The 18,282-nt window shown below is 38.4% G+C and overlaps 1 protein-coding gene across 3 annotated transcripts in view; it reads right to left on the bottom strand.

Moving 5' to 3' along the window:
• Positions 1–208: 208 nt before the first annotated feature.
• GRID1 (glutamate ionotropic receptor delta type subunit 1) overlaps positions 209–18,282 on the bottom strand; it is an 814,231-nt gene continuing 796,157 nt past the window's right edge. For 2 of the 3 annotated variants that reach the window (XM_034777148.1, XM_034777149.1), the window contains exons 16-17: positions 13,538–13,573; positions 209–900 (exon numbers count right to left, since the gene is read on the bottom strand). In XM_034777148.1, coding sequence (XP_034633039.1) covers positions 472–900; positions 13,538–13,573 — 465 coding nt within the window. In that variant the 3' untranslated portion in view covers positions 209–471. The remainder of the gene's footprint in view (positions 901–13,537; positions 13,574–18,282) is intronic. The other variant, XM_034777150.1, reaches the window with a different exon arrangement.

The raw sequence follows: 18,282 nt of genomic DNA, 5'->3' as shown, positions 1-18,282 counted from the left end.
GTTAGATTTTCAAGCGAACTGCCACCATGACTATGAAATAGGGTACCGAGAAGAAGAGAGTGCTGAGGAGAGTAAACTTTTACAGCGACAAATGGATAACTTTACTGCTTTAAAACAAAAATAGTAAAATAAGGAATAAGGGTTGAAATCCATGATTTTTTGTTTAACTGCCCTCAGTCCCAGTAACAGGTCTTCTTTGGCACTTGAGAACGATCACAAGTAGTTTGCCTTTTTATTCATATAGAACAAAATTTACAAAGTCATTCATACATTTTTTTTGTTTTTGTTTTTTGTTTTTGTTTTTGTTTTGTTTTTTACTGACTTCGAAAATTGGGAATATTCAAAATACACTTTTACCCCACTTCATTCTTTCATTATTTACAGATATGTACACGAAAAATGTAAAAGTTTTTGTTTTTGTTTCAGATTGTATTAAAAAGCTCTGCTGGTTGTTTTGTTTGTTTGTTTTCATTATATGGATGTTCCATGGGAAGGCTCCATGGCTTCTGGAATGACTCCCCCTGGCACAGACTGAAATGACATCGGGATAGGTGTTTTCACAGGGCTCTGACGAAACAGTCCTCCATTTGGCGATCTGTGTTTACACTGTATAGAGGGCATGGTGGCTGAGCTGCTAAGGGGCAATGGCAGGTTACTACCAGAGGCAGTTGTGAGTGTCCTGCTGGCACCATGACTTGTCTGTTCTGGTAAAAAGGTGGTGACAGAAAGTTGTGTGTTCTGGTATTCGCGTACTGGCTCCAGGGTCTGACTTGGCTGCATGCCACCAATCTCCAAGGCTGAGATTTCAATCGACGCTGGAGAGATTTGCTTGTGGGCTATGTCTTCATCAATTAAACTGTTCATACGTCTGTGGACCTGCTCCAGATTTACTTCTTTATCCTATTGAGGTAAAAACAATGGAATCAGTCCAAACAAAAATCTGTCTCTCTCCCCACACTATGTGGTGGAAGCCATTGTTTAGTCAGTCACTTAATTTGATTTGCTTAGGCAAAAGCTCCAGGTACCTATAACAACTTAATCTTAAAAACACATACCAAAAAAAAGTCAACTCAGTGACAATCCACAACTGAACCCCTTAAACCACTCCCTCTTTGAGGCAAAACCTGAGCTCTGGTTCCACCTGTACACAGTGGAATGTCACACCAGCACCTTCCTCGAGCTACAATCTTGTCTGCCAGAACTTCAGTTTTTATTCTGGAGCAAAGAGTGAGCTTCTAGCTGTTATGGTTATGAAGAAATCCCACCTCCCAAATGTGAACTGAGTGTAATCGATGCAGAGATGTCAGAGAGCCTGGAACAATAATGCTGGCTGGGAGGTGTGAACTGCCCTATTCATCACAGTGAGATGAACTCAGATGCTCATTGATGACAACCTAAATATCAACATTGTTAAATATTTAATTTCTCATATCAGAAAAGAAAGGAAGATCGCAAAACTGTACAACACACTGAGCAATGGCTCATTTGGGGAAGCAGTGGGGAGATACAATCACATACTTTTTCACCAGTCAGGAAGGAGCCCAGCCCAAGAAGTCTACTGGGCATATTAAAGTCCCACCAATGGTGAGCCATGCTCAGAAGGTTCATGTGATCTACTTGGAGCAGCATCTCATTCATTTTGTTGACTCAGGTGGAGGTTATTTTGAAGGAGAAGCTTGGAAGCGCACGCTCACCTTTTTTATTTCCCTCAATTTTAGTTTTGAACAAAATAGATAACAGACCCAATATGACCTGAAGGTTGACAAATATAGCCTTTGTCAGAACAAAGGAAGGACTTAGTTCCAGAGTTGAGGCCTTCCACTGAGATTGCTTTTCCCTGAACTCCCTTAAGGAACTGTCAGCTCAAGCATCGCAGCAGATTGTAGCTGCCAGGATAAAAGCACAAGGGGAGAGCTGGTCTTTATAACACAAACCAGTGAGGGACTAAACTGGGCTGCTTACTGCATCACTACTGTATTTCCCATATGTAGAATGGAAAACAACAAACTGCATGGCGAAAGCAAGTACCGGCGTGGTGGTTTTATAGAGGACAATGTATATGTAATGTAAATGGTATTTCATAAAGCAGACCTAAAGTATGTAATATTTTCAAAGTACAGAATTTGATTATTTGATCTCATTGAAATAGTGGCCCAGAAACAAAGCATCTGTTAGCCCACAAGCTCTGGATGATAGAAGATCCCTCTTGTATTCTAGACTTCTAACGTGGTATTGAGCTCCCATAGTGAGAATGTCCTGGGAAAAAATGTATGTGATCTGCATCCAGATGATTCCCTGGCTGGTGAAATAGTCTCACAGGGCTGTGGGTGGCTGGGTGCTAGGTAGAATAGCCTCGCAGCTTCTCTGTCTTATGCCAGCGAATAACCCAGTCCTCAGTGGCCCTGGGAATGGGGGAATGTAAAACTGGCTCTAGGCCACATTTTCCCCATGGTGCTGTGCCAAGCAAAGTTCAGCTGGACTAGAGAATTTGATCCAAATACTCAATAGTTCTTCAGCTGCCAACTGTCTGTATATACAGCTTTTAATTAGAGATGAGCCCAAATCAAAACCATAAATTGTCAAACACTAACTTTGTGACTTGGGTCAATCTCTACTTTTCATTACCATTTAATAACTGACTTGCTGGTCCCCCAAAGGCCTGAAGATCAGAACACAATGCTGGCCACAAACCTGCAGGCCTAGCTCAGGCTAAACTCCCATTGACTCTATTGGGAGTTTTGTCTAGTTAAAGGCTAAAGGCATGGAACTGATCCAAAGTCCTTTGACATCAATGGAAGGTCTCCTAATGACTTCCATTAATTTTTGATCATGACCACATTTCTGGCATGCCAAACACTCATAGATACTCCTAGAAAAGTGACAATGAAGCCTGACACACCACAAAATCATCATCAGAGTATTCAGGAAAAAAAAAAATTCTGCCAAATTATTTATATATGTCATCCATTCCCAAATGAAGATAAATCAATAGAAAATTAGAAAAGAAACTTTAAAGACAAAAATAGAATGTACCCTACTTACATTTAATAAGAAGTCTTCTCACTTTCAGTAGTGTAGAAGTCCTTTTAATGACTTCCACACTTGAATTATCATTCTTTTCATTCATGAAGGTAGACAACACATTAGCTCTAACCTATTATGTGTTCTCTATCACACAGTAGCTGGGTACCCAAAGGATTTGTAATACAAAGTCTCAAAGGAAGCACTGTAATGCACCACTGGTTTGTCAATTTAGAAAAACCTTGAAAAAATGGACTTGGCGGGGCGGGGGGGAGATACAGTCATTGGACCGACTGTTTATATTGTAGCAGCCATTAGGAAGCAAATGCTGTACTTAAGATGGCTAAGTTGTTTTCATTAGAACCTAAACATCCTACCTGGGTCTACCAGTGAAGGTCACTTGCAAGCTTTATCTAATTCAACATATGATGAGCTACCTGCCTAACTATGGTAACTACAGAGAGCTTATTACACCAGTTCTTCACGAGTTGCCCTGGACTCCTATTCACTTGAGGGTGTACTTGTAAGGGGCTGCTGATTTGGGTCTAAAGTGCAGAGGGCTTGGTTATTTGAGAGACCACTGTTGTTGCTCTAATCAGCTGCAAAATTAGAGTGGAAAGAATGCTGGAATTTTTTCCCCTGAATACGTGTTCAGATTCAAAGATGAATCAATTTTAATTTTTCTGTGTTCATGATCTGTTCATGTTCTCTTGATTTCTGCTAGCGATCTTATTCCTATAAACTAATGTTAAGCAAAAATATACACCAACATTGATTAGTGGTATTTTTATTGTAATATTTATAATTCATTCTGTGCTGCTTTCTGACCTGAGTCAGGAACAGAAATAATGTGACTGGGATAATTAACCAGTGGGGTGAAAATGGTAAAGTTCTAATTAGGGCTGTCAATTAATCGCAGTTAACTCATGCAATTAATAAAAAAAAAATTGCGATAAAAAAATTAATCATGATTAATCGAAGTATTAATCGCACTGTTAAACAATAGAATACCAATTGAAATGTATTAAATATTTTGGATGTTTTTCTACATTTTCAAATATATTCATTTCAATTACAACACAGAATACAGAGTGTACACTGCTCACTTTATATTATTTTTGATCACAAATGTTTGCACTGTAATGATAAACAAAAGAAATAGTATTTTTCAGTTTACCTCATACAAGTACTGTAGTGTAATCTCTATTGTGAAAATGCAACTTACAAATGTAGATTTTTTTTTGTTACATAACTTCACTCAAAAACAAAACAATGTAAAACTTTAGAGCCTACAAATCCACTCAGTTCTACTTCTTGTTCAGACAATGGCTAAGACAAACAAGTTTGTTTACATTTACGGGAGCTAATGCTGCCCATTTCTTATTTACAATGTCACCAGAAAGTCAGAACAAGGCATTCGCCTGGGACTTTTGTAGCTGGCATTCCAAGGTATTTACATGTCGGATATGCTAAACATTCATATGCCCCTTCATGCTTTGGCCACCATTCCAGAGGACATGCTTCCATGCTGATGATGCTCATTAAAAAAAATAATGTGTTAATTAAATTTGTGACTGAACTCCTTTGAAGAGAATTGTATGTCTCCGGCTCTGTTTTACCTGCATTCTGCCATATATTTCATGTCATAATAGTCTCGGATGATGACCCAGCACATGTTGTTCATTTTAAGAACACTTTCACTGCAGTTTTGACAAAACACAAAGAAGGTACCAATGTGAGATTTCTAAAGATAGCTACAGCACTCGACCCAAGGTTTAAGAATCTGAAGTGCCTTCCAAAATCTAAGAAGGATGAAGTGTAGAGTATGCTTTCAGAAGTCTTAAAAGAGCAACACTCCAATGCAGAAATTACAGAACCCGAACCACTAAAAAAGAAAATCAGTCTTCTGCTGGTAGCATCTGACTCGGATTATGAAAATGAACATACGTCGGCCTGCACTGTTTTGGACTGTTGTCGAGCAAAGCCTGTCATCAGCATCGACACACGTACTCTGGAATGGTGGATGAAGCATGAGGGACATATGAATCTTAAGTGCATCTGGCATGTAAATACCTTGCAATGCCAGCTGCAACAATGCCAGCTGCAACAATGCCAGTTCTCACTTTCAGGTGACATGGTGAACAAGAAGCAGGGAGCATTATCTTCCATAAATGTAAACAAACTTGTTTGAGCGATTGGCTGAACAAGAAGTAGGATTGAGTGGACTTGTAGGCTCTAAAGTTTGACAATGTTTTATTTTTGAGTGCAGTTATTTTCTGTACATAAATCTACATTTGTAAATTCAATTTTCATGGTAAAGAGATTGCGCTACAGTATTTGTATTAGATGAATTGAAAAATACTATTTCTTTTCTTTTTTACAGTGCAAATATTTGTAATAAAAAATAAATATAAAGTGAGCACTGTACACTTTGTATACTGTATTGTAACTGAAATCTATATATTTGAAAATGTAGAAAACATCCAAAAATATTTAAAATGGTATTCTATTATTAACAGTGAGATTAATCGCGATTAATATTTTTAATCGCTTGACAGTCCTAATTCTAATACTTGCAACAAACAGTTTATGAGCTATTTGAAGAGCAAAAACAAAATTGTGACTAATTTAGAATTATGAATAAATTCAAAACTTCTGTGATCTTCTCACAAACAGAAAAAGAGGTGAACTTCAGCACATTAATTATTCCTTGTGATATATTTAGCTTAGCTCTTTTAAGATATAAACATCAAAAGGCTACAGATGGGGCATTCTCAGTAGAGGAGACTTAATTCAGACATTTTAAGGCCAAGGAACTATTGTGATAATCTAGTCTGGAAATCATGTCTCCAACTGGTCTAAGAGTATGAGATTGGTTACCTTTTTGACATAGTGTATAACACATCTCCTTTTGCAGGCTCTTTTCCGAAAGTGTGGATAGATGAGTCCTTGCATTTTGCAACTCATTTGTTTTTAATTTTATATCCTGATCCTCCCTCCTTGAAATCAATGTGAACATCTACAATGTCATTTTTATATAGGTGCCCAGATCATTGTATAAGTATAAATGAACACCCTTCTTTTCTGCCGTTTCATTCACTCAAAACTCTGAAAAATTCTATGTTAGATGTTAAATCCTGGACTTCTTGAAATCAATGGGAGTTTTGCCATTGGCTTCACTGGGCCAGAATTTCACCCTATGTCTCCATTCTAAAGTAAAAATGTTGTGTGTGGAAAGTTTAATGAAAACTGGTTCTGCCTCCTTAAATAAATAAATTAAATTAATGGAGATATCCTTCCTAGAACTGGAAGGGACCTTGAAAGGTCATTGAGTCCAGCCCCCTGCCTTCACTAGCAGGACCAAGTACTGATTTTGCCCCTAAGTAGCCTCCTCAAGGATTGAACTCACAACCCTGGGTTTAAGAGGCCAATGCTCAAACCACTGAGCTATCCCCATCCCCATTCAGGTGATGAGGGTGAGAAATAACACTTTTTTTTTTTTAAAGTTCTGCTCACCTTCTTTTTCCCTGCAGAGAAATAACTGAAAAACTTCTGAATAATCAAGCTTCAAAATTGGCATGTGAAAAGTTATCAGTGAGGATGGGTGATTTGCCAATTTTGAAAAAAACTTTAAGATAAAGTTACAAGCATTTAAGCATGAACCTGAGCTGGCACAGTAGACAATTTCTGTAAATTATAACTAAATTACGCATTGGAGGACAGACAGACAGACTGGGCATATATGTGCAGCTGTGGCCAGATTCTTCAAACAATCCCTATTCAGTGATGCACTTAGACACATGTCTATGTCCCATTAAAATCAATGTTAAGCAAGTACCTACATGCTTTACTAAATAGGGATGGATTTAAGCATGTGCTTAAGTGCTTTGCTAATTTGGGGTTATAGAGAAGTGTGCTTTTTAAACTGTCCAGGATTCCAGCCAGCTCCTGCAGAGCTCTTAAGTCCTCCAGCAAAGCACGCCTATTTCTATACAACTCCTCAGCTTCCAAGTACAGCAGTCCAACTCCTGTGGAATCCAGTTCCTCCAAATCACAGCCCTGCTAAAAGCCCCAGCAAGACAGTGCTGCTTTCGTGAAGAAACAAAGATCCCCAAAACTGCAGCCCCAATGAGGTTTAAGGAAATTGCAGACTCCACTAACGAAGTCAACAGAACTTGCAAACTATACGCTTAATTAGGACTAATTGCTGTCCCTTTTTTCTTTAAAGATTACCTAGGAAATTAAATAGAGAAAATGAGTTAATGAAATAGTAATCTTATAATTCAAACAGTGAAAGCCAGGGAATGCAAAAGTTAAGATTCCAGGTGCTTTAATCCAGCCATTTTCCTTTTCTGTAATTCTTGTCAAATATGAGGCTTTATGTATCACACTTTATATCTTTCTAGGTTTACCACAAAAGGTACAGGCCATATGGTGGGTTAACATTGCCATTGGATCCTTAATGCTTTTGCATCTCTTGATGCTTTGTGCTTTTAATTGTGCAATTCTAAAGTAGTGTAGCAAAAGTCGAAAAGAGTCTTTGGGCCTATTTAACTCTATATTTGTACAGCACCTCACAAAATGGTGACACAATCTGATTGGCCTCCAGGCACTATTGTAGTAAGGAAGATAATTAATAATAGTTAATAACTGCTGCTCAATAACTTTACTGAACTAATTATCTGAACTGAGGCTGTGCAGAAGACTTAATGGTATGGCTCATTGCAGGAGACACAGTGCCTGAATGGACAGGGTAAGCAGCTCACCTCCTGTCTGTGGCTTGCTATAATGATATCATTACAAAGGGACTTTTAATAGGGTTGGGGCAGGATAAAGAAGCATAGGAGTCAGCAGTTGAGCTGGGAAGAACAAAGGGCAGAGAAGCAGTTTGACTGGAGATTTTGAACCCAGAGCTGTGTTTCACACTGGGACTTGAAGTTTGGTTACTAGTCTGGAAGCTTTGTTTCTGTTCTTCCCACATATTTCTGATTATCTCCACTCATTTCACTCCCAAAGGTGAATAAACCGCTCCAGACTTGACTGTTTGGAGGCTGGGACAGTGACATTTTTGCAGTTAATATGTATACGGTATATTCATTCATATTGTATATATTTATGTAATATCTATACTGATGTATATTTCTATCAATGTATGTATTCCATAGCTATATATGTATTGTTTATGTATAGTTGTATCCATACACCCACTATCAAATAAAATGTGTGTGCTCTCACACTTTTCTATTAGATGCCATTAATGTCAATGTCAAACATATAATGTCATTTTCTTTTACTCTCTCAATACGTTCTCTTTCATTATTTTTATTACTATTATTATTACATTCCTTGTGGGTTATCTGAAGAGAATGATCAGTGAAATGGAGCAAAACACATATGTATATAGAGGATGAATATAAGTGCATGTCTTCCTCCTGACTGAGAAAAACAACTAACCACCCATTTCTGCTGGGTAAGCAAATTATCTCATTCATAGATTCATAGACGATTAGGGTTGGAAGAGACTCAGGAGGTCATCTAGGCCAACCCCCTGCTCAAAGCAGGACCAACCCTAACTAAATGCCAGTTTGAATTTCATTCTTTCCCTCGGTAAATTGAGCTAGAAGAGGAAGAGGGAAAGGGAAAGGCAGGTTTCTGAAATATTGTAAGAATTTGATCATGAAAAATGGGTCCTGTGACTGTGGCTATTGGTACCCTGACTGACAAAGTTCACAGCTATGACCCCTCTACAGAGAATTGAAGGCTGCCTCAGGAAATTCTTTCAAACAACTACCCTCTATGAGAACAATTACAATTAACTAAGACTCTCTACCCGGGATAACTTGGATATCATTTTTATTTTTGAGAGAGATTGTGATCATTAACCACCATGTAATATGCAAGTTTTAAGGAGTAATCAATATTCTTTATATAGGTGTGCAGAGATAAACAGGTTTTTTGTTTTGTTTTTTTCAGGTATGTTTTTTTTTTAAATGAGTATTTGGAGAGAGTTTGGAAAAACATGGGAATTACCTTGGATACTTTTTGCTAATTGACATTAGCAGTCATTAGCAATGCCTCATTGACTTTCAGAGAAGAGTTGTTGGGTGAAGGATGTCTAGAAGGTTATCCAAGACCTCCTGAACACAGCTAATAAAATGTCTAAGTTCTTAGCAGTATGCCTGAAGGCCGCAGATTCCTTGAGGGAGGGCTTTTAGGTGAGAATCTTTTCTTAAGGAAACTAACACCTCTTCTTTATTCTACCCATTCTCCTCAGATCTTATCACTGAGTTCAGTGGAATCCCCTTGACCAGGGAAAGTCACTACAGATTGGTGAAGCTGTTTTGGACAAGTCAAAAGCAGATGAACCCAAGAAAGATGAAGGGTCAGGTGATGGATTGCATAACTAATACTACGATAAAGAGTACATACACCAAACGTATGCTAACAGAACCACACTGGACTGAAGGGTGGAGAGGAAAGTCCCTGAGTATCAAAAAATAAAAATTTAGAAAAACAGCATGCACATACCTTGAGGGACTATGATGGATGTATTGACATCTCTAGGTCACATGCAGACATCTCTGCCTCAAGTATTAAAGTGATGTTAATGCAGTTCTTAATATGCCTGAGGTATGCATAAAAACTGCTTATGATCTGTTTACGTAAAATTTTCTTAGGCCTGGTCTACACTAAAAAGTTAGGTTGACACAGTTATATCACTCAGGGGTGTGAAAAACCCATACCCCCTGAGCAATGTAGTTAAGTCCATTTAACCCCTGGTGTAGACAGCACTATATCAATGGAAGAATTCTTCTGTTGACCTAGCTCCTGCTTCCCAGGGAGGTGGATTACCTCCGCCAATGGGAGAACTGCAGCTGTGCTACTGTAGCATTTCAAGTGTAGACAGGCTCTCAATCATCATTCATGGACCAATTTGTGTGCCACACACACACACACATATATATATGAATGAAATGTATGGAAGAATGACACTTGAGTTTTGACCAAAATAAATATAATAAAAANGGCCTGGTCTACACTAAAAAGTTAGGTTGACACAGTTATATCACTCAGGGGTGTGAAAAACCCATACCCCCTGAGCAATGTAGTTAAGTCCATTTAACCCCTGGTGTAGACAGCACTATATCAATGGAAGAATTCTTCTGTTGACCTAGCTCCTGCTTCCCAGGGAGGTGGATTACCTCCGCCAATGGGAGAACTGCAGCTGTGCTACTGTAGCATTTCAAGGGTAGACAGGCTCTCAATCATCATTCATGGACCAATTTGTGTGCCACACACACACACACATATATATATGAATGAAATGTATGGAAGAATGACACTTGAGTTTTGACCAAAATAAATATAATAAAAATATGAAACTTGCATTGTGTAAAGGAAATATAAGAAAAAACAAACAAGGATGATTCTGTAGTCATGGCAGTGAACTCAGACTCATGACTTCTGGGTTAAATCCCCATTTCTGACACATATTTCCTGTGGGACCTTGACCAAATCATATGCCAATCTCTCTGTTTCTTAGCTGTAAAGCAGGATTGATAATATCCCTTAGCTCACAAGGTCATGCTGAAAATAAAGGTATTAATGGTTGAGTCACACTCAAAGTGATGGAACCCTCATAAATATCCAGATAAGTGGAAAATGAACCCTGAGAAACTTTTAAGCCCTGCTGGACAGTCTGTTTAAAAAATACAAAACACTTAAGAGGCAGATTTGCATGCTCTGGTATCCATAGGCTATACTACTGGTTCAGCACCAATTAGCCCCATTGAGATCGATATCCTCAACCAACTACAAAATTCCAGGAAATCTTTTTATCAGACATGAACTTTTCAAGCATGTTGTTGCTGAGAAATGAATGGAGGACAACCCGTGTGTATAAAGTATGACAAATAGGAGAGTCATTTTGAAATCCTGAATTTACTACATTCACTATTACTTTTGGCTTCATGTAATGCATTTGCAAAGCCATAATTCTATTTCATTCCATCAGACTCTGAGAGAGGTAAAAAAGTAGCTAATAATTGGCCTGCTCAATGAAAGAAACAGGAATGATATATTTAATTCGGTATATTTTGGAGGGGGAGGGGGAACCCTGATGTGTTATGTTATATGAGGCTAATACAAATAATAATTTAAATATAAATTAGTTTCCACTCTTATTATTCTAGGGTTTCATTAGTCAGAAATATGTGATATGCAGGCAGATGTGGAAACTGACATAGTGATGTATGTTTGCTGTCTTAATTTACCACAGGCAAGTGACCTAGTCAAATAGCACTTAATGTTACATAAAATTTGCTGACTATGTTTTGCATGTATTCCGCTGGATAATGATTTGAATACTATTGTATCTTATTAAATATGACTAGAGCTGCACCTCAAGTCTGCCTTTATAAATAGACCAAGTTCTGCAATCAAACTTGTTGTGAGGATCCGCAGGTCCTGAACCTGCCCCCACCAAAGCTGAAGCCACCTCCTCCCCCCAGTGTCTCTTCCAGTTACTGGAGCATTGGGAGCCCTAAGGCCTTGCATTCCACTAAAGGTAACACCCATAGGGACCTGACTGGAGGGGCTCCTCCAGAGTTCCTGATTGGGCCAGGTGCACTGTTCAAGTTACAAAGACACAGGAAGTTGTCTGTGCCACAAGGTGGATCCTGGCTTGAGGCTACTTCAGACCTCGCTGTGTTTGCTACCTCACTCGTGGTCTCATCTCATGTTTCTAACTTGGACCCCATCCTCTTCCTGGCTCCTGCCCTCAGCCTTATTCCAGTCCCTGAACCCTGCTGCCCTGTGTTTGACTGCTCTGGCTCTGACCCTAGAGTACAGCTCTTTGGCTTCTGACTCAGCACTGACCCTCAGCTCCTGTTTCCTATCTGATCCTGGCTTCAACTTTTGGCTCTGGCACCTGGCTCCTGATTCAGACCTGGCTATTGGCCTCTGGTTCCTGAACTCAGAGGTGATCACCAAGCCAGACCACCCACATCCCAGTTGCTGGTACCAGTCTTCCACAATCTTTTGTTCATATAAGCAGAAACAATACTATGTATTTTAAAATAGTAATTAACTAAACAAAAAGACCTCAGTAAGACTGACATTGTTTGAGGTCAACTGGACTCTTATCCAATTGAAAGGAAAAAGAAATTAGATGAGTTGGCAATGTAAAATTATTTTCAACAAATGTGTCAACATCTCCACAGAACACAAAAACTTCAGCAGAAGCTGTTTGGTGGAGACGACCTGATTAATTAGGAATTGGTTTGCTTAATTAAATAGCAGAAACAGTACACCTTACTTCACATAAAAGAGAAATTGATATTACTCTTCACTTCTAACTGAAAGAAAATAGGAAAAAATAATGAGCAAAAGGATGCTGACAGGAGGTAGTCAGTGCAATAGTCTTCTTTCAACTACATTTCCAGTGTTGACTCACACTCCTGCACCAAATTAATACAAATCATTTCTATTAAAGTGTAAAAAAAAACCCCAAAACAAATGACCAATAAGGTGGAATTGACAAAATGTCTACACTACAAAAGTAAGTAATTTCATGACCTTACTTTGTGCAATCCATATCCCTCCCTTCCCCTTTCCACCTTGTCTGCTGCCATCTAGCCCTATGTCATGAGGGTCTGGGCCTGAAGATTATTCACACAGTGTTTGTAGGATCAGTCCCATAGACTGTAAGTACCAAACCAGATCTTCAACTGGTATAAATCAATGTAACACCAATAAGCCAATGAAGTTCTGCCAGTGGAAACCCTGACGATCCAGCTCCATTATTTATATTTGTTACTATATCAACATACATCCATATTGTATGGTGCTGTGTTAATAAACATGCAGAACATACAGTTCATGTGGGAAGTACATCACAAACTAGGTGATTGCTGGTGAACACGCTAATGCTCTATTGCCATTTGCAGAGGTTCAACACCACACCTCATTATCTAACTGCAGTAACTGTAGCATATTTGATGGTCTTTATTGCTAACGGTAGAGTCAAACCCAAGAAGATGGAAGGAAGAAAGCCTCATAGCACTCATTTGTTACTGCTGTAGAGGCCCATTAAGCCTCATGCTGAGGCATCCAGGCTTCTGAGTCCTTATCAAACCTAATAAAAAAGAATGATTGGGCACATGACACATGTTCACAGGCTTCAAGAGGTTAAAATAAACAGCACAAAAGGAAGGTGCATAGAAGCATTTTCCAGCACAAGCAACAGGAAAATGCAGCATCAAATGGGTAGTGTTTTATGAGCATGCCAATGTCTTTGGAAATGGACTATTTGGGAGAGAGGGAGTTGGATGTTGAGAAAATAGCTACTATGTGAACATTATGTATACAACAGCTATAGGCATTTGCAGCAATAGGAAGGTTAGGATCAAGGGGGCTTTCAGGAGGTGAAGATGAGAAAGTTAGCAAGGGCTAAACTGTGCAGGCACTTTCAACAATAAATCAAATATTGGTATGTGGTTTTTTAATAAAATCTCACCATAGTTCTGAGGCCCAGCCTCACCTCATTGGCCATCTCCAGATAGGAAAGGGAAAGAAGAACAGGGAGAAAAAATGGATCAAAATAGTGAGGCTAATAGTGTACTTAATATTTTACTCTTTTTAACAAACATTTTCTGCCATATGTCTAACACTGGTGTTTGTTTTAGCAACAGTATATCATATTCTTGCAAAGATAGTCCCATTGCAGCCAGGGTCACATGCTACAATAAAGCCTATTTTTCATGAGGCAATATATAGACCATCTGAAACTGCAGTGTGATTAGATAGGTTGATAGGCTCTCTGTAACCCCATCATTCTGATATTGAAAAAGTTTAAATTCACTAAGGGCCTGATCCAGAACACATTGAAATCAATTGGAGTCTTTCCATGGTCTTCAGGGGACCTTGGGTCATGTCCTAAACCATTGGATGTTGACATACAAAGCGCCTGATTCTGCATTCTGTTAGGGCTGTACCTGCACATCCTGACTTGCACCAGTGAAGGAGCTGGCATAGCAGAGCCGTGCTCGGTCATACCCCTTACTCTCCCCATTCTGTCCAGGCCCCACCGCTGAAACACCCCCTTTTGCCCATTATGCCAGGAGTGTTGGAGGCAGCTGGCAGAAGTCACAGAGGAGTCTCTTCCACCAGCTTTATGCCCATGGAGAGTTTCCCTGCACAGGGGGAATACTCCATTAGCGCCATCTCAGGGTGCTTGTAAGTCACTTTGATCTTATGCAGTGCAAATCAATCTCGAACTGGGCAATCTAGCCTAATGTCCATTGTGGTCTCCAATAAAAGCTAGATTTTCCAAAGTGATCAGCACGCACCATCTGAAAACAGCTCTGCTCCCATTTAGGCACCAACAGAAATAGCAGATTTTCAGAAAAGCTTAACACACTGAAAGTTGCAATTGAAGCTGCTGGGTGCTGAGCACTTCTCCAAATCTGGCCCTTATTTTAGTGCCTAAATGGGGGCTGAGCTCTTTCGGAAACCTGGCCGCAATTGCAGGTGCTGAACTTGTGAAAATCAGGCCCTATTTGTCAACATTTACCAACAATTATGACATGTTAATATTTGAGATTCCTCAGTATTTCTCGATGTTTAGAATATGGGAAAATAACTTATCTCAGATACTGGAAAGTAAGTTAAAATCTATATAATATTATAGTTTTATATAATTCTAAATATAATTATACACATGCATAATATAATTATTCTTACTAGTGGTGATGCTTGTGAAATGTAATGGTCACTATAATAATAGAACTAGGAAATAATTTTGTTTTTTGGTGGGAGTGAGCTATAGCTCTAAATACGTTTTCAAAAACAACCTTTCAGGCCTGATTACTTTGTAAGTGGCTCTTAGTAATCTGCTGTCAATAGCTTTTAAAATACCCAAGCTATTTAAGCTAAAAATGTGTTACCGTTGCACGCTATAACATTTTTTTTGCCTCAAAGTAATTATGCCCCGATCCAGCAATACACTTCAGCACATGCATAACTTTCAGGACATGATTAATCCAGGCTGACTTCAAAGAACCAAAGGCTTGATCTTCCATCATTGAAGCTAATGGAAGTCTTTCCATTGATTTGAATGGAAGCAGAATCAAGACTCTACTCTGGCAATTAAAATTAAATATGGTCTTAAATGATTTGTTGGATCAAGGCCTCAGGCTTTACAAACCACAATAGGTTGAAAAACAAATGTTGGGAAACTGTTACATTTCATTTTTTAAATTCTGATTCAAATATATGTTTTAATGATTACTGAACATTCACTGTCAAAACAATCAACTTAGAAATACCACTGTGAGCTGAGATAAAACATACAAAAAAAAAAAAAGGCTTTGAATGCACAGTGTCAGGAACCTAACTAGCTACAACCCCAAGTTCAGCAAGATACTTAAGCACATGCCAAACTTTAATCACATGATTAACCCCACTGACTTAATTACAGTAAATTAAGTTAAGCACATACTCAAGTTGCTTGCTGAACTGGGACTTTAAATGGTGTTGTTTCTAACAGCGTGGCTCGCACTCCAAGGGGACTTGTTTTATGCTCACTTTTGTTCAGGGCTATTTTTTTTCCTAAGAAACATGCTGCTAAATCATGTTCTAGTCTAGACTACCCCTCTAGGACTCTTATAGCAGGATTTCCTAATGTGGTTCTCAGACAAGAAACTGCTGCCCCCAAAGGACAGGAAAACCTTTGTGGTACTGAGCTAGCAACAAACATATTTAAATATCATAGTAGCTGGCGCAGTTCTGGTCCCAGTGTCAGCAAGCTAAAGAATGACATGTCATCCTCAATTCACTTAGGGCCTAATCCAAAGACCATTGTGGTCAGTGCTGAGATTCCCATTGACTTCAATGGGCTTTTGATCAGCCCATTTGTTATGACTATGTATTGCAGAATATCTGGTTCTGCTCAGAAAAGAGGTGAGTTTTCAGACTATTTATATTGCAGTTGTTCAAATAACCAGCAAGGAGTGAATTAAGGTGGTTTAACTCATAATTTCTCAATTTTTATCAGTATCTGTACAAGGGAGAGTACAGATATTTTCTCTCTTCTTTTTTTTCCTGTACCTCTTCCCTCAAACTTTGTTTTGTCATATAACTGCATGAAATCTTACAGCCTAGAGTGACTGATGGTTGCTTCTGAAACCTCATTGCTGGTTTAAAGCTGCTAGTTAAGTGATGTTTGCCAGTTCTTATGTTTATAGTTAGTCTTGAACCTGAGTTTTCTGGGTGGCATTACAATGCACTATTTTGCCAATGTTTGTATTATTTAAATTTTCCCCTCAAAAAACTTTATTTATTCTTAGAAAAAGTAGAGTACAATACAGTTGTACAAACAAATGATCATTTATATGTAACTGAGCAAAAAATGTACAAAGATTTCAGACATGTCAAAATACATAAAAATAATTTAAAAAACAACATAAAATATAAAGAACATACAATGAAGGGAAAATAAAATGTCAGTTCAATGATCTTGTATTTTCTTTCACCATCAGAAGTAACTGTCCCAAGGGGGAATCGAAGAGTCAGGAAAAAAAGATAGCAGCAGAAAGATGACAAGTGGACAGGAAAAGAAAGGTAAGAAAAGGAAAGAATAAAGGAAGAGAAAAATTGGTGTAAGTATAAGAACCTTTAATAACCAAAAAGTTGACTGACACCATATGGAAAATGTGCCAGAGACTATGAAATAATATCTTGTTGGAGATCTGAGGCGAGGTAAACCTGATCCTGATTAGAATTCTCAGCAGTAATCATCTTTGACTCATTATGATCATATTAATAATCTCATATTTCTATTTCTGAGATACAGTGGGTTTCAGTTCCAATTCCAAAGAGAAAGACTAAAGAGCTAAAGCTGTAAGTGCAGATTTTTTGAGGTAGGTGAAAATATGTGTATCATCATCCAGCACAGATATATGATGCACCGTAGGGAAACTTAAGGCAGAAGATATAAGGCTGTGTATCCCAGTCCAGAAAGATAGGTTGTTGTTTTTTGTTATCCCCTCTCCACAGAACAAATTACAATATTTCAGGGCAATTTCATCACCTTCCTCAATCCTGCACAGTTAGAAAATTTTGCAGAGTGATGACTTGTGGGGTTGCAATTGTATCTATTGAAGTTATTTTGTTGAAAACAGAGTGAAAGCAGCAATGACAACATGATGCTGTTACAAATATATGAGTCAGTTAGTACAATTTTGTTCCTGCTGTGGACAGAGCATTTGATGTCAGCCTCCTTAATTTGAAGAATAGAGAAGAAGGAGAATACTGATGACAGGAGAAAGAAAAAGCCTGCTCGGTAGAATGATTTTACACGGGCTGATTAAAACGATGAGAAATTATAAGCCAAGCAGCTTTAATTAATACTGTGATAGTTAAAGAATTGCAAATATATGTCATGAAATATCCTTAGGGTCCTTAAAGGAGAGAGATGCTGCAATATCTAACTGAAACTGAGTAGGATGAAAATGACGTAATTTCCTAGCTAGCAGGAAATTAAGATTCCATGTACACCAGCATTATAACTGTGATTTGTGCCAGCCATGTTCTAGTCTCTTCAGATAAAATACATTTATGTTTTATAGTCCTCTTCATTATAGATAAGGAAAGATCGAAAGAGGAATTTGATGAGCAAGTTGTAATAGTGACAAGATGTGGTTTAACAGCCAATGTGTCAATCTCATCTTCTATAAGGGATGCGATACATTTCAGTTCTTGGCAAAGGAATCATTCTGTAAATAGTTGAATGAAGTCAATGACTAGTCTAAAGTTGCTAAGTCTCCTTAATGTGAAAAGATGTCACATAATTTGTTTTCTGTGATTAGTTCGCGCACACAGATAATTTTACAGGATTGCCATGGTTGACTTTTTTTATTCTTCTCAGTTTCAAAGTTTTAGTTATTCTAGAGTGTAACATTTGTTATGGAAAAAAGCGGGGTGGAGGGCTACAATGGCTTGGTGACTTTGAGGATAGCACAAGAGAATAGTTCTTCCGGGCGGATAGCTGAGTGCAAAAAGACATAGCTGATAAAGTATCGATGGAGCCTGCTAAGTCTATTAGCAGTCATGTTGGGTCATAATGATAATGAGCATTTGGAAACCATCTTTCAGACTGTCAAATAAATTGAAAAAATAGCCAAGACTTGGTGTTGCAGGAAAGCCCTTACAAATTGACTGACCCAAATTATATTAGAGTTTGTTGAGCTTGTAAAACACATG

This window comes from Trachemys scripta, chromosome 7 (genome assembly GCF_013100865.1).
Source record: "Trachemys scripta elegans isolate TJP31775 chromosome 7, CAS_Tse_1.0, whole genome shotgun sequence".
NCBI classification, from domain to species: domain Eukaryota; kingdom Metazoa; phylum Chordata; order Testudines; family Emydidae; genus Trachemys; species Trachemys scripta.
This window is presented reverse-complemented; position numbering and strand designations above follow the sequence as displayed.